Here is a 21343-nt window from a genome sequence, read left to right as displayed (position 1 = left end):
GGTATCAGCACAGGCTGGGCGATGAACTGATGGGGAGCAGCCCTGGGGAGAAGGACTTGGGGGTGCTCATGGATGAGAGGCTGGACACGACCCAGCAATGTGGGTCTGCAGCCCAGAGAGCCAAACGTGTCCTGGGCTGCATCCAGAGCAGCGTGGCCAGCAGGGCAAGGGAAGGGATTCTGTCCCTCTGCTCTGCTCTGGTGAGACCCCATCTGCAGGGCTGCATCAGCTCTGGGGTCCCAGCACAGGAAGGACATGGACCTGTTGGAGCGAGTCCAGAGGAGGCCACCAAGACAATTTGAGGAATGGAGCAGCTCTTCTGTGAGGAAAGGCTGAGGGAATTGGGATTGTTCATCCTGGAAAAGAGAAGGCTTCAGGGTGACCTAATTGTAGCCTTCCAGCACCTGAAGGGAACCTACAAGAAAAATGAAGAACTATTTACAAGTGGGAATGGATTCAAACTGAAAGAGGGAAGGTTTAGATTAGATATTAGGAAGAAATTCTTTACTGTGAAGGTGATGAGGCACTGGCACAGGTTGCCCAGAGAAGTTGTGGATGCCTCATCCCTGAAAGTGTTCAAGACCAAGTTTGTTGGGGCTCAAAGCAGCCTGGTCTAGTGAAAAATATTCCTGCCCACGTTAGGGGATTTGAACTAGATGATCTTTGAAGTCCCTTCCAACCCAAATCGCTCTGTGAGTCTGTCTTTTCTCTGTGTCATTTGGAAAGGTCCCGTGCCAGGGAGTTGCAAATCCCTGTGACAGCACTGGTGTGCATCAATACGCATTTTCCAACACGGCCCCATATCTTTGAGAGCTTGATCTAAAATGGAATATTTGCGATCGGACTTTTAGCTTGCAAATACTCGAAGTCGTGCACGAGTAAGTATGCAAGTAGAGTGACAAAACCCCTTTTGCAGGGGGTCAGTTGCTGTGTTTTCGGTACCTCCCAGGGTCCAGCAGTCTCGCTCCCAAGAGCTGCGAGAAATCTGCGGGAAATGGCGGGGTTGTGTCGGCGTGTTTACGATTCGGGGTCCGCCCGTCTCCCGTGCTACCTTCGGAAGGGAAGGAGCGCCGGGAGGGCGGCCGGGGGCAGCGCCACGTCGCACCTCCGGCCCGGGGAGGGAGCGGGGCGGGGGCGGCGGTGCCACCGCTGCGCTCCGGACTGCGCAGCCCCGCGGCGGGCGGGGGGAGCCGGCGCCGGGGCTGCTCCTCCCCCGTCCCGGGTGGGAGCGCTTCATCCACGTTTGCAAGTTTGCAGCGGTGGGAGGAGGAGGAGGAGCGGGCGGGCCGGGGCGGGCGGCTTTTCTTCCTTCCCTCTTTTCCTTCCCTCCATTCCCTCCCTTCCCTCCATCCTCCCTTCTTCCCCTCCCCGCCGAGCGCGCCCTGCGGCTGTCCCGCTCGCTGCGCTCCATGGCGGGGCCGGCGGCCGTGCGGCGGCGGGGCCCGGGCTGCGGGTCGCTGCTGCTGCTGCTGCCGGCGCTGCTGGAGAGCTGGGCGGCCTGCCAGGCGCCGCCGGTGCCCGCCGCCGAAATCCCTCCGGACGGCACCGAGCTCGGCGTCGAGCGGCGCTTCGTGCCCGAGAGCTGCCCGCGGGCCGTGCGCCCCGGAGACTTCGTGCGCTACCACTACCTCGGCTCCTTCCCCGACGGCACCCGCTTCGACTCCAGGTCTGGCACAAGCCCGCCTTTGGTTGGGCACTGTGGGAGGGAGAGGAGGGGAGCTAGAGGTGGGGAGCGAGAGGTGCTGTCCCCCACGAGGGTGGTTTTTTTGTGGGTGTGCAGAGATTGTGGCGCCGGTGGAGGTTCGGTTTGGGTTCCTCTGCTTTTCCCAGTAGTGCCCCGTGGGCGCTTTGGGGTGACCAGTTGGAAGCAGGTCAGCGGCAGGGTGGGCAATGTGGTACATGTGAGACCGACAGATGACCATGGGAAGATGCCTTTGAAATATGAAGGGCAGAGGAGCTGGGACATGGGGCAAGACCTCTGTGGTGGCTGGGTCGAGTCCGCAGTAGTTTGCTTGCCCTCATGGATCCCTACCACGTTCTTTCAGCTGTTTCTCCAAGGGGCTGAATGGAGCTTTTCTGCTCCAAGAGCGAAGACCATAAGGTTATTCGGCTGGCCTCAGCCCGGTAAACAGGAGCGTATATGGTATCACAGTCTCTCACAGTAGTGATTTCCTGCCCGATTCATTCTGTACATTTCCTATGTCTTCTCCAGGCTCAAACCTGCTCGAATACGATTGATTCTGAATCATTATCCTTGCCGGGAATATAGGAATTATCAGGCTGTACTTACATAGAATTTCTTGGATACTTTATCCTTGAATAAATGTGACCTATGTACAGTGAAGTGACTGGCTGCTTTCCTGCTGTTGTTTTGGGATCAGGAAGCCTAAATAGTGGGATCAGGAGATTGTGAAGGATGCTGCTACTGCCGCCAGCTTATTTGTTTTTTCTTACTTCATTCATTGCCACTGATCAAAGTATTATTTAGAAAGATAAAGCAAAATGTATTTGCAGTAATCCTAGTAATCTCCCTTGTGCTTCAAGGAAAATCTACAGCCTTAGGGAAATAACTGTCCTTCAAAGCTCAGTTCTCCCTCTGGAGCTGTCTGTAGTTAGTATGCCAGTAGTGCTATGCAACCAGCATTTCTCTGACTAAAATGTGGGATGTGATAGCTGCCACTTCAGCTGGTGTTGGTGCAGTTTCAGTGAAAAGGCACAGTGCAGACAGTGGATCCATTGGCAACTGACAGGCATGGAACATAAGTCTTAGCTGTGGATGTGAAGACCCACAAAGGCAGCATCCTTGTGGCTTATATTATAAATATGTGATAATGGGAAAACTGGCCACGTGTTCAGAACTGGGTTTCTGATTGCTACTTGTGCACTGAGGCAGGGCACCTGGAGGTGCTGCCCAGGTGCTGGCTCTCATTTTAGTTCCTTGTCATTTCGTTCTGAATTACCTGGGACAGGAACAGATTGGGCAGAAGTGTACAGCATTTATCTCATTAGATCCTCTAAATATTAGTAAATAAGTAGTAATGGTGATAGTGTAGTCCAATTGAATATTTTTGTGGCTGCCTTCATTTCAAATGGGTGCAAAATATCAGGTTTGTTCAGTTTGGGATTTTTTTCTAGATGGCAGCTCATGTTGATGTACACTTTTGTTATTTACTATGATCTTTTTTAAGGCTGATGACAGTGTTTCATCATGTTCAGATATGGAAAAATAGGAGGATTTTGTCTTCTGTGGGTTAATGCAAGAAATATTCTGGAGTGTTTGTTCTAAAATCTTTGGTTCTCCCTACGTATAAGTTAAAGACATTTAGTCAATTTATATAAAAACAAGCCCTTTTTCTTACCTGTTTTTCCTTGCTTGCATTTAAAAAAAAAAAGTTTATGAGCATGCTTAGCAGCATCATTTTAATTGAACACTACTATGAAATCAGTCTAGAAAATACTCTAGATGTTGACCTAAGGGCAGTTTTGCTTTTTCCTTCTTCAGCTCTTGAAAATATTCTTGAGTTTTAAAATTAATTTTCTGTATTTCCAGGGAGCAGGTAGGAATACTGCTCCTCAAGTTACCAGACTGTTGACAAAGTCTTATTAATCATGACTGTGTTACATAAATTACCATATTATTGTTGTTAGTTGTTTAAATTTTTTTTTGCCTTAGCGTTGGCAGTTTTTATTTCAATGGCCATAAAATGATTTGCATTTAAAAGTCTGAATTTAGTTGCCTAGTCATCTACTATTAATTTGGTCAATTCCACTAATAGAAATAAATTTTGCTTAGTTTTAAGGAATCTGCAAAGTCAGTCCTGCAAAGCTGCATGGTCTGATCAGTGCTTTGTTCAGTTCTCTGCTTTGCATCAATGTTCTCTTAATTGTACATTTATTTTACTAAAAAGAAAGCTCTTCTGTTCTGAGTTCATCCCAGATGTATTGCCACTCTTTGTCAGTTGCTACAAAATACCATTTTGGAGGGTTTCTTAGAACCTATTATATTACTAGTCTTAACATCTAAATTATGGTTTTGTGCGTATAATAGAATTTGTCAGGGCCTAATTTAAATATTTTCCATCCTTTACTGGGAGTGGGAATATTACTGCAACTGAAAGTGAATACTCAGTAATAGAGGGTTGTCTAAGAGAAATGTTTGTCAGAAGGAAAAAAAAAAGATGCAGCAAACAGAGAGTTCACTCAGTAAAATATTTGAGAGATTAAAGGCTGTGGGACTGTTAGGAGGCTCAGTATGTTGTGGAAGTGATGTGTACAGTCTTGGAAGGAAAGTTTGACATAATTTCCCTAGGGATGTCTTGCTACTGGCTGCTTTCCAAAATTCTAGCATGCAAAAAGCAAAAGGGGCAAGCCTTTTTTTTCCCCTTCCTCCCCGGTCTGACTTATATCTATATCTCTGTCTTTATCTCTATCTATATATTGAAATTAAAAAAAAAAAAGTCCTTGAAATTATAAAAGGGATTTGGGAAAATGGAAGTGGTAAAAGTTTAAAAATAGGCATGAAGCTTTTGAGATGCTTCTTGACATGTGTTTTTATGTTGCTTCAAGAGGTTCAATAGCAGTGATTCAGGCACATCAAAGTGGGGTCATTGTGCAGATTTAAGGCGGCCGAATGAACCATGTAACACAGTGTTCTGCTGAGGTAACACTGCTGTTCTCCATCCTCTCTGGAAAACGGAGTCATTTAAGCATAATTTCTTTTACCTTTTGAATATTCATGTATTATCACAGAGGAGAATAATTTGTTTCTTGATTCTTGGTCTGGCAAACCTGCCGTTTAAAACATGTCTCTGTGCTGCAAATGAGTGCTGTGAAAATCGAGGAGAAAATAAACAACCTGTTGGCAAACCTCACAGCTACTACTTAGAAGGCATCTTTTCTCTCTCCCTTTCTCCCACAGAGATTGGAAGTGTGATGTTTCACATTGTAAAGCTTTTAGGTCTTATATAATATTTTTGTGATGTTACTGACTGAAATCAATATGCCAAGATCCTACCGTGGGAGCAGTTATCCTTTCATATCTCATAACAGGGTTTAATTTTTCCTTTTCTTCCTTAATTTTCAAGTGCTGCTTTTAATGTTAGTGTGTCAGTTAGCTGTATGTAGTTCTGGCCTTCACGTGCCTGTAGTACATGTTACACTCTGCTAGAATGTGTTTCCGATAGGTGATGAGCAGTGAACAGAAGGAGAACTGTGTTGAAGTCTCAGGAACACCTTGGATTTGCCCTTTAGGAGCTGATCCTTTAGGAGCTGATCCTTTAGGAGTGATAAAGCTATGCTAACGGAGACAAGGTGCGGTTAACTCTCTTTCAAAAACAAAAACCCAAACAGTGGAAGGGGATATAAATGAGCCACTAACATTTTTGCCTGCTTTCCCACCTTCAGCTATGACAGGGGATCCACGTTCAACGTGTTTGTGGGCAAAGGTCAGCTTATTGCTGGGATGGACCAAGCTCTGGTGGGCATGTGTGTGAACGAGCGCCGGTTTGTGAAGATTCCCCCTAAGCTTGCCTACGGAAGTGAAGGTGTCCGTAAGTACAGCACCGGGCCAGCTGCTTGGGTAGGGGATTCAACAGAGCAGAGAGGAAACGGAGCCACAGAAGAGAAGGATAGGAACTGCAAGTGGTGAATTTCTGGGAAGTTATCCCCTGTTCTTCAGAGGTGTTTGTTAAGCCTATAGCCTAAAGGAATCTCTCCAGATGCCCTCTGCATGCCGAAGGAGAGCAGTTTGCTGCAGAAGACTTTCAGGTCCTTCACTTTTGCTATGAAATTTAACTATTTATTTATATCTACCTCCCTGTTAAATATTTTATTAAACCAAAATTATGGTTTGGCGTTGCAGTGCTGCACAAGTCTTGTCAGTTCCAAAAGTATCTTTGTTCTGCAGCCTCAGAGAGGCAACAAATGCTAATTCAAGATAGTTTGCCTGATGGACAGCTCTAATAAGAGCTCATCTTGCCAGATTTCTCCCCCCCCATAAACAGCTGCAGCAGGGGCAAGGGGCCAAGGAGTTGTAAGCGCAACAGGAGATAAGGTGTGCATTATGCAGCTTTTTTAGGGTACGCATGGATTGGTTCCTTTTCGCTGATACCTTGTGTAAAAAGGGAAAGAAAACAGTGTGTGTTGTTTTGCTTTTGCAGCTGGTGTGATACCCCCCAATGCTGTGCTCCATTTCGACGTGCTCCTGATAGATCTGTGGAACTCGGAGGACGAAGTGCAGGTTCAGACTTACTTCAAACCTGAGAAGTGTCCTCGGACAGTCCAGGTGTCTGACTTTGTACGCTACCATTACAATGGAACATTCTTGGATGGGACCCTGTTTGATTCAAGGTATGCAGCTGGTTGTGTGTCTTTGTGTGTCTTTGTGTGTTTAATAGGTATCTCACCATCATTTGCTCCCCTTTTACCCGTGTAACAATTAATGCTAACTGCCCAGAAACACAGGAAATGACATCTGGCATTGGATGTGTGTTAGCAATTTTTTCAGGGGTTATAGGATACTGACTTGAACCAATAAAACTGTCCATTATTTCTTCATGGGCATTTCCAATCCAGATGCTTTTTTAAATTTTAAATTTTGTTCCCTCTATGTATATTACTAGTCAGTTAAAAGTCTCTATAACCAGTATAGCTGTTCAGATTAGATACAAGTTTTGTAAATTTAGCAGGGTTTGTAATGAAAGTGAGCCACTAACACTTTCTTACTGAGATTTTACGTGGACAGCATCTGTACTTCATTAGAACCCAGTGGAAAATGATGCTTTAGTAACAGCTGCCTGAGAGCCACTTTCCAAAGCCTCTGTGAGGTTCCTGACATAGCTAAGCACTCTGGAAAACTTCCCAGCCGGCCCTTGGCAAATGAAGGACCGATACTTTTGGACTAGAAAGTTGTGAGCTACCCTGTGCAGAGTATGTGGATTTAAAGGTTAATATCTTTCTTTCCTGTGCCAGTCTGACATTTGGTTGTGATTTTTTTTTCTTTCTCATGTTTAGCCATAATCGGATGCGAACTTACGATACCTATGTGGGGATTGGATGGCTGATTCCGGGTATGGACCAGGGTCTCTTGGGAATGTGCGTAGGGGAGAAGCGCATTATCACCATACCACCTTTCCTGGCGTATGGCGAGGATGGAGATGGTAAAAGTTATTCCTTTAGTTGTTCCTCTTTTTTTTTCAATCCCAAATCATGCATATTTTAAAACAAACTTACTGTATTTTAAATTTATGGGCAGCATTATTACCCTGTTCAGAGAGACACTACTTAACAGACATATTGTTGATACAACTGTAGTATTTATATACTAAAATTTTATTTCAGTCAGGGAATATAATCTGTGATTGTCTAGTGGCACCAAACACTTGAAGACAGGTGACTGTATAATCCTTTCAGACTGCCACAGAAAGCAGAAAAATTGTGAGAAAAAGTGTTAAATGTATTTTTAATTCCAGATGAGTTTTGTGGGGTTTTTTTTAACAAATGCTCTAGTGGTAACTATGAAATAGATTGTCTTGTGAAACTGTGCAGCCTGCAGATCATACATAGACGTTCCCATGTTAAATAATGGGGCAGTTAGGTGCAGTTTGTGACTTTACTTTATATTCTTTCTCTGCTCTGGTGTTCAAGAATGTGTCTGTGATGTATGAGGTTTCATACCCCTTCTGTGGCTTCATTACCATTAACTGTGAGGCTGAAGAGGCCTTTGTTTTCAGTGAGGCAGTTCATCACTGTGGGAATAGAAGGAAATTACTCAGTTGGAGAATTCAGTGAAAAAAAAACCCTGAACCAAAAAATGACTGACTAGAAGCAAATTTGCAGAGAGACCTGGATAAATTAGAGCACTCACAATCACCAGCCATATGAAATTAAACAAACCAGATTCTGCACCTGGGATGGGGCAACCCTGGTTGTGTGCCCTGGCTGGGGAATGAGAGGCTGTTCCATGGGAAGGAACTGAGGCTCCTGGTGGATGGCAAGTTCAACATGAGTCAGCAGTGCCCTGGCAGCCAGGAGGGCCAAGCGTGTCCAGGGAGGCATCAGGGGCAGCATCACCAGCTGGGCAAGGAAGGGGTTGTCCTGCTCTGCTCTCCTCTACTCTTCCCTGGGGTGGCCTCACCTTGAATGCTGGGGGCAGTTCTGGGTGCTAAAGTATAAGACATGAAGCTATTGGAGAGAGTCCCAAGGTGAAGGGGCTTGAGGGGAAGCTGTGTAAAAAGCAGCTGAGGTCACTTGGTCTGTTCATCCTGGAGAAGACTGGGGGAAGATCTCATTGCAGTCTGCAGCTTCCCCATGAGGGGAAGGGGAGGGGCAGGCACTGATCTTCTCTGGTGACAAGTAACAGGACCTCTGAAGTTGTGTCAGAGGAGATTTGGATTGGATATTAGGAAGAGAGTGGCTAGGCATTGGAACATGCTCCCCAGGGAAGTGGTCGCAGCCCTGAGCCTGCCAGAATTTAATGAGTGTTTGGACAATGCTCTCAGGCCCAAGGTGCGACTCTTGGGGTGCCCTGTGCAGGGCCAGGAGTTGGACTAATAATTGTAGTGAGTCCCTTCCAACTCAGATAACCTATGATTCTAATTTATTTTGGAAGTGGAGGTGCTTGATATTTGGCAGTACATTACTTTCCTTCAACAAACATGTTTAAGCTTCTGCTAGAACACCTGCTGTTTCTTACCAATTTTCTGCTCTTACACTTTTGTAGGTAAGGAGATCCCTGGCCAAGCTTCCCTTGTCTTCGATGTGGTTTTGCTGGATCTGCATAACCCCAAGGATGGTATTGCTATTGAGAACCAGCTCGTGCCTGAATCTTGTGAGCGGAGGAGCCAGACAGGAGACTTTCTCCGATACCATTACAATGGCACACTGTTGGATGGCACATTATTTGATTCCAGGTAACCAAAACATTCAACTCTACAGACTGCATTTCCAGTTTGACTGCTCTGTCGTGTCCATAATATGCTCAAACACAGTTCTTTGCTTTTCCTTCCTTTTTGAAAATTTTGAGTGGACTTGGAGTCTTTCTGAAAGACTCATAGAGAACTTTTTCATTTGGGAGGGAAAAGAGCTCTTTTGTACCATGTCATTGTCACAGACGCCATCTAGGGGTAGTGGCCCACCCAGTGAAGCCAAATGCTTTAGGCACAAGCCTGAAGACTCTTTGCCCCATAGGGTTTATCTGCCAAATAGGTAATACCACTGAAGAGAGAGAAAATTATTATGATTCCATTTTATGTCCTGAGAATTGTGAGTCAGTGTGCTAGTGGCTAGTGTGAGGTTAGTCATATTTATACTTGGAAACTGCATTTTGAAGGCTGATGTCTTTCAAGACTGAATTACGGGATTGCAGAATTCAATCAGAGGGGTTTTCTGTGATAAAGGAAGAGGGATTACTGTGACAGTAAGTTCAAAGCTCTGTGGGAACATGAGCCTCATGTACAGAATCACATGAATAATACCCTTGTAGATTTCTGTGACTTTGATTGCTTTTAGTGGAGCAGTGCTTTAATATCCCACTCCAGCTTTCGGAACAGCTGGCTGAAAGGAGGTGAGAGTGAGCCAATGTAAAATGTTCTACAAAATAAGCTCAGAGAAAAATGTTTAGCACTACTGTAACAGCCATCTCTGTAGACCTTGATTTACAATTTGTGATAGCTTATAAGTTAAGAACTCAAAGCTTGTCCACAATGTACCTGTTTCTCTTTTTTGAGATGAGTATCTTCCATAGTAACTAATCAATTTTTGAAAATAGCTGTAGTATTTATATGAGGGTTGCTGTCAAGAAATAGTAATAAATGCTTTGTAGACAGCAGCCTCTACATCATTCTCAAGTGCTGAGAGTTGTTAGAGAGCTTGTTCACTAAAACATGGTTTCCTGACCTCCTGCAGAATTCATAAATGAGGAAATAGAGCAGTTAACAATAGAGATTGAAAACCCTGGAGCTATCCAGGACAAAGTTTTTCACTGGTACAGGGAATATTCCAAAAGCTCTGTGAATGGCTGGGGTTGAGAGCTCTAATAATATTTTCCTTTGCCTTTTTACTCTGAATATTCGGCTGCAGAACTGCCCTGGGCAGCTCAGCCAAGGCTGTCTGGACTTAGAGCAGTTGAATAAACCTCGAAATTACATCAGGGCCTGGTCTTGTACTGGTTTAGTTCTTTCCTAGAGCTACCTTGTAAAGATGAATTAAAACCTTTCTGCCTTCTCCCTCTTGCACTGTGCCTTTGTGTAACATGCCTTGAAAAGGCAGAAGACAGTCATGGCCATGTAAGAAACATCATTTGTTGTTGTGGCCTTGTTTTATTCTATCATGAGATGTTGAAGCAGGTCCTTCAGCCTGTGTGTGAAGTGGCTGGCTTAAGTGTTGATATGGTTTTGTTGTCATGACTCATTTTAATGTTGAGCATCCCAGGAGAACCTACTTATCCCACCTGCTCCTTCTGGTAGTTGAACTACATAGCTGTGGTTGCAAAATGAGGTAGTCTGCAGGGTGTCTCATGAAAATGAAGCACTTATCAACCATAGCTAGTTGATAAGTGCTTATTAAAGTAGTGTCAGGGCAGAGGAAATTTTAAAGGAGTAAACCTTTTTTTTTTCAGTTACTTGTCAAAACCTGTTTTCTGTTTCATTTAAAATGCATAAATAAGTGTGATTTTTCTTTCTAGATACAGTAAAAATAAATTTGCAGATTTGCTGGCTGTTCACTAGCCAAGGTCTCACTGCTGGGTAATCAGTGACCCGTGTGTCACTGACTGATGAAACCTGGTGGCCTGGATTCATGGAACATAGTTCCTTTGTGCCTCCCTGGTGCTGGTTAATGACTGTGTGTTTGACCTTAACTGGCTTAAGAATTGTGTTGCAGAGCTATTGCAAGAGCCCATGTTTTCTTGAGTACACCTGACACTGCTGAAATGCAAATATTTCAAATATTTTCCATAGTTATTCCCGAAACCGTACATATGACACCTACGTTGGGAAAGGTTATGTGATTGCTGGAATGGATGAAGGTTTGCTAGGTGTATGCACTGGTGAAAAAAGAAGGATAATAATCCCCCCTCATCTTGGATATGGAGAAGAAGGGAGAGGTGAGTTGGCTTTGCATTCAAGTCTTCTGTAGTTAAACCTTTATTGCTTAGTTCATCTGCATGTATTTTCATTTTTCTGGCATTTGAAAGGCTTATGAATTAGTTCATTATTTTGTGGACATCAAACTGACAAGACCACATCCGGAATTTGCAGGATTATTTTGATTAGCTAAATAGGTAGGACAATAAAATACAGAACAATCTGACATGTAACTGGTAGCCTGAACTCATTTAGGTAATTGGTGTTTCAGGCAGACTGGTACTTGGATGCCAGGAGCTCTGCAGTGTGAGATCTTCCTTCCTGCATGTCTTAAACTCTCTATCCTGAGGGAGTTCATCATGCACTCCCCATTTTCTTCCCCATTCCTTCCACAGCCACAGGTTTTGTGGACTTCTAAGCCACCTCTGTAAATGGTGGATACATGTAACAAAGTGAAGTAACCATGTATATGTAACATACAATTAACATTTCTTTGGGAAAACTCATTGCTATCTAAACAGATTGCTGGGAGAGGTTAAATGTGTTAACCCTTCTAGCTGATCACAGCATTGTGGCTGGTGTTTCAAAAGTACCTCCTGGGATGTTACTTGGATAAGTGATTTAGAAAAAAAGCCTTTCTTCTGGGAATGCAAGTTCTGTGCTGCAGATTTGGAATTAGACTCCTTTACTGACGAACCCCAATCCTAGGCCTGGATGTGTTTTGTTAATCCTGGTAATGCACATAATCCTGGGAAGAGGGGGAAGAAGTTGCCTGCTTTTAGGGTATTATAAGGAACTGTAACCTTTTACATATAGTGATGTTCCTTGAAGCAAGAGTTCTTGAGAATTTTGAATTGATACATGAAACACAAATGAGTTATTTTAGGCTAGTCAGAGGAAATACATGGTTATTGCTTCATTTGTGCATAAGTTTAAAATTCAGGGTAACAAAAGTTTTTCCTTCACCATTGAACTGAGTGCATGCTTAGTCCTTTCCCACTGGTTGTCTTTCCTACACTGGATGCAGCTTGCATCTGTTACATCCTTTAATTCTGAATGAGAAGAGCAAAATGACTCAGTAGCAGGCACAGCAGGAATGCATATTCCTACAGGGTGCAGTACCTGGACATCATCTGCCTGTTTGGGTACCATTTCTTTCTCTATTTGTCTAATGTGCTTCCTGTTTAGGAAAGATTCCAGGATCTGCAGTGCTGGTCTTTGACATCCATGTGGTGGACTTCCACAACCCCTCGGATTCAGTCAGCATCACTGTTCACTACAAACCCTCCAACTGCACCGTGCTGAGCAAGAAGGGGGATTACCTGAAATACCACTACAATGCTTCGCTCCTGGATGGAACCTTGCTGGACTCCACGTAGGTATTCGAGTGACCTGGTGAGGAGAATACTCCCAGCAGCAGTGAAGGCAAGAATGAATTCCCTGCAAAGCAAGCTAGCAGGGAATAAATAATTAATTTTTTTTTAACTGAATATTTATGTCGAATGTATTTTTCTCTTTATGGCTGCCAAAGGTGCATAGGAGGAGGAGAATTTAAAGACAATCTGTGATAGCATAATGAGAGAACCAAGAACAAAATGGATGTAGGAGTGTGTTGGAGAAGAACGTATTACAGCATGTGTGGAGTGATGAAACTTCTTGCGTGGCATTCTGTTTAAATGGGCCAGTTCAGGTGTCTGAGGCAACACAGGGCAACACAGGTCTCACCATGAATGAACTGTCCAGGTTTATTCAGTTTCTTGGGTAGGGTTTGTGCTCTGTACAGATTCAGTGCTCCTGAGAGAGGTCTGGTAGGGCTACTTGTTGTGGTCTTGTTAAAGATACTTTGAGTGTGGTTTATAGTAAATGCTCACCTGTCATGTCTGTAGCACACATTGCTGCTCCTGTATTGTACTGTGGCTTTAAGTGTCAGCATGGAGAGACTATCAGAGGCCTTGACTGTAACTGTGAGATTATTATGCCTTTTCCTCCTCTCTCTTGGCAGTAGATTTATGGGGGAAGCAAAAGATTGCTCCAGTCTGTCTCCTGTAGCACTGAAGTGAGCCTGGCAAACAGCTACAAGAGTATTTCTGTTAGCTTCCTTTTCTTTTTGCCTTAATATTTTGAATAGTGCAAGTCATCCAAACAATATTTTATTTTTTGGCAGGGAAGTTGGGAAAAGCTATTTTTAACCAGGTTATAATTAACACAGGAAGTAGCTCATAAGTTTCACAGTGTACACAATAGCTTGCAGAGCTGAAAAGCTGCCTTAATTTGGAGCACGTGGTGCAATGCTGTAGGCAAGGATGTATACAAGTGATGTGTTTGGATTCAAAACAGTTTATATGTCAGGAATCCTCAATTTCCATATTGTAGCAGGAACCACGGGATATCGAGACCGTCTTACTCACAGCAGTTTTTAGAGAATGAAAGATGGTGAATCATGTGCTCCTAATTTTAAGGCTGACCTCTTAGCCACTGAATTGTTTTCTTTCCAAATAATGTTCTGTTGTACAAGCATGTTCTGCAGAGGCACAGCCAAGCCAAATAACCAAAGAAAGGCAACCAACAGAATAAAGAGCCTTAATGCTGCACACTGCCTTTAGAAACACAATATATATTTGACTTTTGGGCTTTTAACTGGTGAGATTTTCTAATTTTAGAAATGAGCCACGGGCAGCAAGGTATAATTCAAATTTTAATATGATTAAATTGCAGTAGTAGTAGTTATTCGTGTTAATAGCTACTGCATTATAGTGACGGATTTCATTAAAGACATGGCTGATCCATGAGAATGCACTCAGATCTCTCTATGGAGCTGGTGGTCCTGGGATGAATGTACGTCTGGAATTCTTACATCTGCTGAAAAGTCCAATTACAACAGTTAAAAACATGTGAAAGGCAAAAGCCCTTATTTCAAGATAAAATACCTTGGGGTTGGAATTGGCACGATTAATGATTTTAATTGGATTTCATCCAAGAAGCCTATAATTTTAGTGCCAGAGAACATGTCAGCAGCAGAGACTTGTCTGTTTGGTGCTGGCTGTTACTTGAGAGCAATTTCAGGTAACTGAAGGTAAATTTCAGGTAGAATAAAGCATTAAGTCAATTTTTGGCAATGACAGGACACTACTAGAAACTGCTACTTCTGTGGTAATTTTGAACAACAAAAATTTTTTATGTTGATTTTTTTTTCTTTTTTTTCATTTTTCCTTCCTTTCCAGACACAGCCTTGGCAAGACCTACAACATAGTTCTGGGATCAGGTCAGGTGGTGTTGGGGATGGACATGGGCCTTCAGGACATGTGTGTCGGGGAACGACGGACAGTCGTTATCCCACCTCACCTTGGTTATGGAGAAGATGGAGTTGGTGAGTGCACATCCACTTAGCATCTCTAGAGTGACTGAAACACAGGCATGCATGTTTTATTAGCTGCTTGAATGGGGGGGGGGTTTTAGAGGTTTTTCATGTCCTTATTTTAGACACTCCCCCTCCTCCCTGTTCCCCAGTGGACTTGCTGTCTGTGTTGCATTTCAGGCCATGCTGTTGCTGTGGCCAACAGAAAGACCATCAGAGTACAAAAGGGAGCACGTGCCCCCAGTAATGTTGCTTTGTCAGAACAGAAAGCTCCAGGCAGTCTGGTGTTGCAGAGGGATGCAAACACTGTTTTCCATGACAGGGAGTTGGGTGCTTGTGTTTGGGCATGCGGCGTTATTCAGGAGACAGAGCCGTAGGGGACTGGTCAGCCCTGTTAGGAAATTCAGAAGATACATAAACTGAGTGTAAGATGTGAAACAGTGTATTGGTGCAGTTAAAACTCCAACACAAATACATTTTGAGGCAGCTTTAGGGCATTAAGGCTTATCAATTTTTAATGACGTGGACAGCAGTAATAAAAGGAATGATATAGAAGTGACAAGAACTTTTATGTCCAGGTACGTTGTTTCTGGTCTTTCTGGTTAAAAGGTTTGAGGGGAAGGAGTCTATCATGAGATCACCAAGATCACCAAATTCTGATGTGTATGGAAACAGTTGCATGAGTTGCTGGGTTCTTTGAATAGCTCCAGAACAGTTTGTAGTTCATAAAGACTGTCAGGCATCACGTGCAGAGCTTAATGGAGAATTAATTTGCGTAAAGAGATAAGAATGCATTTCCACTTGTACCTGTCTTCTGTGAAAAAATTAGGAGTTTAATATGTATACAATGTTTTATACAAGATTTTATCTATTATACATTATATATAATTGCATAGCTCTATGTAATAAATTGAAAATTTCCTCATAACATGAAAAGTCTGCTGTGTAAAATACCTGTCATAAATATTTGCCATTGTTCAGGGTACATTTGATACAGGTCCTGAAACATTGTATGATTTGTTACTGTGTTGGTATATACCCAGCTATCTGAAGAAATTGCTTGTTTGCAGTCTCTTGGCAAACAGATTAGGGGTGAGCTGGAGTTTTCTTTTTCAACACTAAATTAAACTCCTTCCATGACTTCCCTGAGGTAATATCCCAAGCTGCTGAGTCTCACAGCAGTACGCTGGTACACAGTGTGTTGGCAAGATAAAGGAAAATAGATTATTCCCACAAGTTTAGTTTTTGGAAGTAAAAGAAAAAGGATGCAGTTTGAATCATGGACTTATAGAATGGTTTGGATTGGAAGGGACCTTAAAGATCAGCTAGTTCCAACCCCCCTGCCATGGGCAGACACCTTCCACTAGAACAGGTTGCTCAGGGCCCCATCCCAACCTGGCCTTGAACATTCCTAGGAATGGGGCATCCATGCTTCTGTGGGCAATCTTTTCCAGTGCCTCAAGTTTTATTATGAAAGCTTCCTTTTATGATCACCCTTGGTGAAGTGATTAGGAAGATTTGATGGGCTAGGGGTCACACTAGAGAAGTGCTTTTTGGAGCAGGAAGATAAATTTAATTGTGGATTAAAAGGAAATATCCCCTTCAATGTAAGTGAGGATAAATACCCCTCTTTGCCATTTGTTGTGACAGAAGGAGAAGTGCCTGGTAGTGCTGTATTGGTTTTTGACATCGAACTGCTGGAATTGGTGTCTGGCTTGCCTGAAGGATACATGTTTGTATGGAATGGGGAAGTCTCTCCCAACCTTTTTGAAGAAATAGACCAAAATCATGATGGAGAGGTTCTTTTGGAGGAGGTAAGTTGACATGATATAATTACCTACAGTGGTTTTCTTCTACCGCTATCAATGCCAATGTTGAAGGATGGAGTCTTTCCTCATTTTCTTCTTCTGGAATAGTGTTTGTCATCAAGGGAACAGGAAGGCAAGGAATCAGCTAAAACATGGCTATTCAGCTTTTGAGTTAAAGAAAAAAGGACTGTAAGAATGGTCACACTGCATAAGATCATTTTCTGTTGTGGTTTCTTTGGTCAGCAACATTCCTTTGCTGTATCAGCCTTCTTGCTGTCTGTCTCAGTGTTAATTGGCGGTTTGTGGTGAATTCTTGAGCCAAAGCTGAGCCTGCAGCAGTGCATCCAGGAATTGCCTAATCTCTTCTGGAGCCTGGCAGTGCCAGTGGCCACTCTTACACATGTGAATTGTGTGCTGTGCAAAGTTCTTCCCCTTGCTTGCTTTTAAAATCTGCATTGTGAGGATGTCATTGCATGCCCCAGTTGAAAGCCACTTGCTTTTGCCACAGCACCTCTGATAACATAGATCTCTGTGAAATGTTCCTCTGCTTTCTTTTTTTAGCTCAAATTCTTTTTTTTTTATTCTCTTCTGAAGTCTTCTTTGTCACCTTTCTCTATCCTGTTTTGTCTTCTCTTCTTTGTCCCTTCTTTTCTCCCTGGAGTGGTGCTGCCTGCAGTGCTCATAGTGCAGGCTGTGGCCCTGTGGAACAGCACGAAATGCCTTTGAGGATTTAAAAACTAATATGGTAAAATCAAATTCTTGTTTTCCCTTTTCCTAGCACTCTCTTCCACCTGTGTTTTCCTTCCATCTCCATCTTCTCTCTTATGTTTACCTCCACATCTGTCCTTGCAGAGAAGAAAAAAGCTTTTGCTGGTTTAGAGAAAGAGGTAGGGTGAGGCTGTTGCTATCGACATCAGCAATCATCCTTGTGTGTTGCTCCCTCCAAGATGCAGGTGGGTTTCTGTTTTACAGTGAGCTTCATGTATTGCCATGCAAAATCACTGCCCTCTGTCTGTATAGAGCTGTTCCTATGTTCAGCTGTCCAACCCATCTTCCTCCTAAATGATGAAAAAGAAGTTTTCTTGTCATGGGTCCAAAACCCACTGGAATGAGTGGGGAAATCTCTGCTGAGCTCTACAAAGGGTGATTTAACCTCATGTGTCTGTTCTAATTAGTCCAGTTTGGGTGGCAAACTTTATAGGGTGGTAACAGTGTCCTGTGTACACTTAATAAGTAGTAAAATGCTGGATGCTCTTCATTTTCAAATATCCTTTTCACTGTGAGCTGTTTTTTTCTCCTTTCCCCTCCCTTTTAGTTTTCAGAGTACATCCAAACTCAAGTTGATACTGGCAAGGGAAAACTGGCTCCTGGCTTTGATTTTGAGAAGATTGTTAAAAATATGTTCACCAATCAAGACCGGGATGGAAATGGTAAAGTTACTGCTGAAGAATTCAAGTTGAAAGATCAGGAGGCCAAAGAGGAGCACGATGAACTGTAAAGATAAGATAAAAGACAAGAATCCTGATCTGACCTGCTGTTCAAACGTGTACCAGAAGGAGTTTTGGCAAGTGTGGCTCTGGAAGGATAGCCCTCGGATAGCCTGTGTCTGCCTCTGCCTGGGTGTGGGTAGGCTGTTAAAATAGGAAGAGATTTTCAGTTGGAATTGTTAGGTATATCTGAAAAAAGTGTTAAGCGCCTCAAGATGGGATGTATAGACAGGTAAGGAGTGTCCTGCTGTATGTGGTGCCGTGAACCACGTGTGTGTGGGGTCTGCTTTTATGCTAAAGATCCAAAGTTCTCATTGAACAATTCACGGTCAGTTGGGTGGATGGTAGAGAGAAAACCTACCAAGTGCTTTTAAAAAACCTTCTGTATCAGAAATATTTGTGTAGGAAAATGAACCAAAATATTCCCCATAACAATAACCTGTAAAAGTTGTCAGCTGTTGATCCCAGTTCCTTTCAGAAGGCATGAGCACTCTTCCCAGTAAATGAACAAACTCACATGGATTTTTGCCAGCAGAGAATCTGATTTACAAATTGCAGAAACGTGGCTGTGCCATTGCAAAATTTACATAAGCTGTGACTTAAAATTGATGCTGTGTATGTGTTGGGTATTTACCTCACGGAATAAAAGCTTCCTACCATCTGTACTGTGCTGAATTAGTAACCTTGACTCTTGCTGGCCAGTGTTCCCATCAGTCATTCCAAAACCTTTCTAGTTGCAACCTTATTTATAGTTTTGTTAGACATTAAATATTAACATACAGGGTCCAAATGCTGTCATAAATACTGGACACAGTTGGTTTTGTGTTGGGCTTCTGTCTCCCATTTTGGGAATTGATAGATTAAGAAGTAAGTACTTATAGTTTAAGCAGCAGAGCAGTCTGCAGTGGCAAACAAACAGACAGACAGTGACAGAATCAAGAAACAGACCCATCTGTTTGTGTGTGCTAACGTTCTGGCCCAGCCCTCAACACAAAGTCAGCCCTGGGAGTGCTGCTCAGATTCTGTGACTTGAGGCAGTCACACCCATTAGCTCGACAAATGCAGCAGAGCTGCTCTGTACTAAATACACGAAACAGACCCATTTTCTGGAAGGCCCTGGGATCCCCCTCAGTACACAGCCAAGAGCACAAACACATAGGGTGAGACACTGTCAAGGAGGAGTGGGCAGGGAGTTGTGTTTCCATTATAAGCTTTGTGTCTAGTTTCTTGCTTTCCTTGATCTGTACATGTGGGATGTAAGCTCCCTGAGATGCTCTTTCTAAAAATTGGGATTTCAGTTGGATGAGAACATTTTGTATTGGTTTCTAATCCAGTTCTTACATAAAGTGCAGTGAAATATTTTTTTGAGTTTGATACCATTAAAAGTTGGATAATTGATCTTTTTGTTAAATAAAATATTGATCAACTATTACTTCTAAAGTTTTTTTTCTTTTTCTGGAGTTTTGGTGGGTTGGGACCATAAGTTGAAGCAGATGCCCTTGCTGCAGCTCTCTCCTCTTGTACACAGCAGGCTTACCATGAATATGTTCAGTACTGCAATTAATGTTCAGAAAAATATATTTAAAATTATGATTAATGGATGATTTTATACCAGATGTGGAAGTTGTGGCTATCAGGGACAGGCACTTCCATTCCAAAGTTTAGGTCCAGAATGGCTCCTTACTATCTTGTGAAAGCAGCTCTCTCAGCAGACTGTTTTTCCCTTTTGCTTTACTTGGAAGCAGGTTGCTCACTTTTTGCTGTGACTCAGATGCAGTCCCTTCTGTGTGCTGACAAAGCTGAGAGAAGGAGTGGGAAGCAAGCTGTGATTGGAGTACTGCCAGAAGCAAATTCAATGTGGAAACAGCTCCTTACTCTGTTCTCATATGTGCCCCCAAAAAACCAAGTCTGTCTTGTGTATAGCCCCCCTCCTTTTGGGGGGATGGAACTCTATGGTCTTTAAGGTCCCTTCCAATCGAAAATACCCCGTGGTATCCTGAATTGTTTTGTCTGAGAAAAGCTTAGTGAATGAACCCCATTTTTCTGCACGGAGGAACATTCCAGATGGATGCCAGGAGATGGGCTGAAGAGTTCCTGGTAAACCAGGATAACAGAGCTGTCCTCCAGGGCAGATGCAGGAGAAAGAGCAGCACTGAACTGCTGTCAATTGGTGATCCCAAAAATTGCTGTGCTGGTTTTTTTTTGAAGTGCTTGTCAGTGATGGGATAGCAGGGATGACTTTACCAGTGCCTCATGCTAGGGTAAATACACCTGAAATTTTCATGCCATTGCTCCTTGGGCAAACGGCTCATGATCCATCTAAAGATGTTTTTCCTTCAAGAGGAAGTCTTTGTTGTCTCCTCACCTCATCCCTCCTCACCTCATCCCTCTATTTTAGAAATAGAATGCAGCTTTGGGGAAAATCAGAGACTATTTGGAAAAACTTGTTATAAAATAATGGTGTTTATATGGGACATTGCCCAGACAAAGCCAACAGAGGTCAGGTCTACATGGCTGTTTTAGGTTAAACTGCTTAAAATCCAGGACTTCCCATCACTAACATAGCCCCAGTCCTTTTCCCTTCTTTTGGCAACTATTGGCTTCTCCCTTGAAGGAAGGCTTGGGGCCACCTTCTTCTATGTCAAAGTGTAAAATTTTTTTTTTAAGGAGAAACTAGCTATTTAGAATTAATCTAGCTATTTACAATTAATCTATTTAGTAGCATTTTATTGTTAGTATTTAGGATTTGCCTATGTAGAATTTATCTATTTGTATCTACTATCTCCTAGTATTTAGAACTCGCTTATTTAGAATTATCTATAGAATCTCTCTATTTTGCATTTATTTATTTATAGAATTAGTATCTAGATAGTTTTTTACCATACTTAACTGAGATTACTTTATAAAAATAGATGATGGCTTTCAAGGGTCATTAAGAACCAGTTGTAACTGGGCTCAGCTAACGAGGGGCTCTCCAGAACTCAGGCTGTTTCTACTCTAATGAAACAGGCAGCTGCTATTCTCAGAGCTGGCAGCTGACTGCTTTTAGGAAAGAAGGTGCTGGCAGCCAAGGTTGGCAATTGGTGACTGAATTGTCAGGGGCTCAGTGAAAAAGAAAAGCAACAGGGGTGCCTACCCAGAAAAACCCAGGTATTTATGAATAGTATTTTCTGTGTGATTTTTGTGTTCTAATTGGATAGCAATGCTTTCTGCTGTGTAACTCCATCTGCTGCAAGTATAATAGACATTATACTCAAATTAGAATTTGCAGTTGCTGTACTACTATGTTTTTCTTTGTGGAAAAAATGTTTGGGTTTTCCTTAAAACTTGAAAATGACACATTTTGCTAGTATGGGGTGCAAGTTTTTAGCTCAGTTCAGCACTATCTGTATTTGACAGTGGGAGGACATATGAGCTGGCTGCAACACCCTCTAAGAGGAGGATTCATTTTCAGCTAAATAAAGGTCCCAAATACTTGACCTTGGACATGTACTACAGACAGAACAGATATTGTGAGTATAGGAACAAAAAAGAGTAACAAATCCACTTAATTTTGTTTGTTCTTTTAACTTCAGATATACTCTTTTGGCTATGGGAAAATGGTCTGGGAAA

General features: G+C 42.9%; 1 protein-coding gene across 1 annotated transcript; it reads left to right on the top strand.

Moving 5' to 3' along the window:
- Window positions 1-1277: 1277 nt before the first annotated feature.
- On the top strand, window positions 1278-19161 carry FKBP9 (FKBP prolyl isomerase 9). Its single transcript, XM_084203039.1, has 10 exons — window positions 1278-1666; window positions 5404-5549; window positions 6159-6348; window positions 7012-7157; window positions 8720-8909; window positions 10956-11101; window positions 12270-12456; window positions 14303-14448; window positions 16087-16250; window positions 17560-19161. Exons 1-10 carry the CDS (start codon window positions 1410-1412, stop codon window positions 17740-17742), a joined length of 1755 nt encoding a protein of 584 aa, XP_084059165.1. The 5' UTR covers window positions 1278-1409; the 3' UTR covers window positions 17743-19161.
- The last annotated feature ends 2182 nt before the right edge of the window (window positions 19162-21343 follow it).

This window comes from Fringilla coelebs, assembly GCF_963513975.1.
Source record: "Fringilla coelebs genome assembly, chromosome: 1".
Taxonomy (NCBI): domain Eukaryota; kingdom Metazoa; phylum Chordata; class Aves; order Passeriformes; family Fringillidae; genus Fringilla; species Fringilla coelebs.
The sequence above is the reverse complement of the archived record's forward strand: the minus strand, read 5'-3'. Positions and strand labels throughout refer to the sequence as shown.

Excerpts from the sequence above, each read along its gene's own strand:
- FKBP9 (XM_084203039.1), top strand. The coding sequence starts at position 1,410 with ATGGCGGGGCCGGCGGCCGTGCGGCGGCGGGGCCCGGGCTGCGGGTCG. Across the intron at positions 12,457-14,302 it reads GGAACCTTGCTGGACTCCAC|ACACAGCCTTGGCAAGACCT; the intron begins GTAGGTATTCGA and ends CTTCCTTTCCAG. Across the intron at positions 14,449-16,086 it reads TTATGGAGAAGATGGAGTTG|AAGGAGAAGTGCCTGGTAGT; the intron begins GTGAGTGCACAT and ends TTGTTGTGACAG.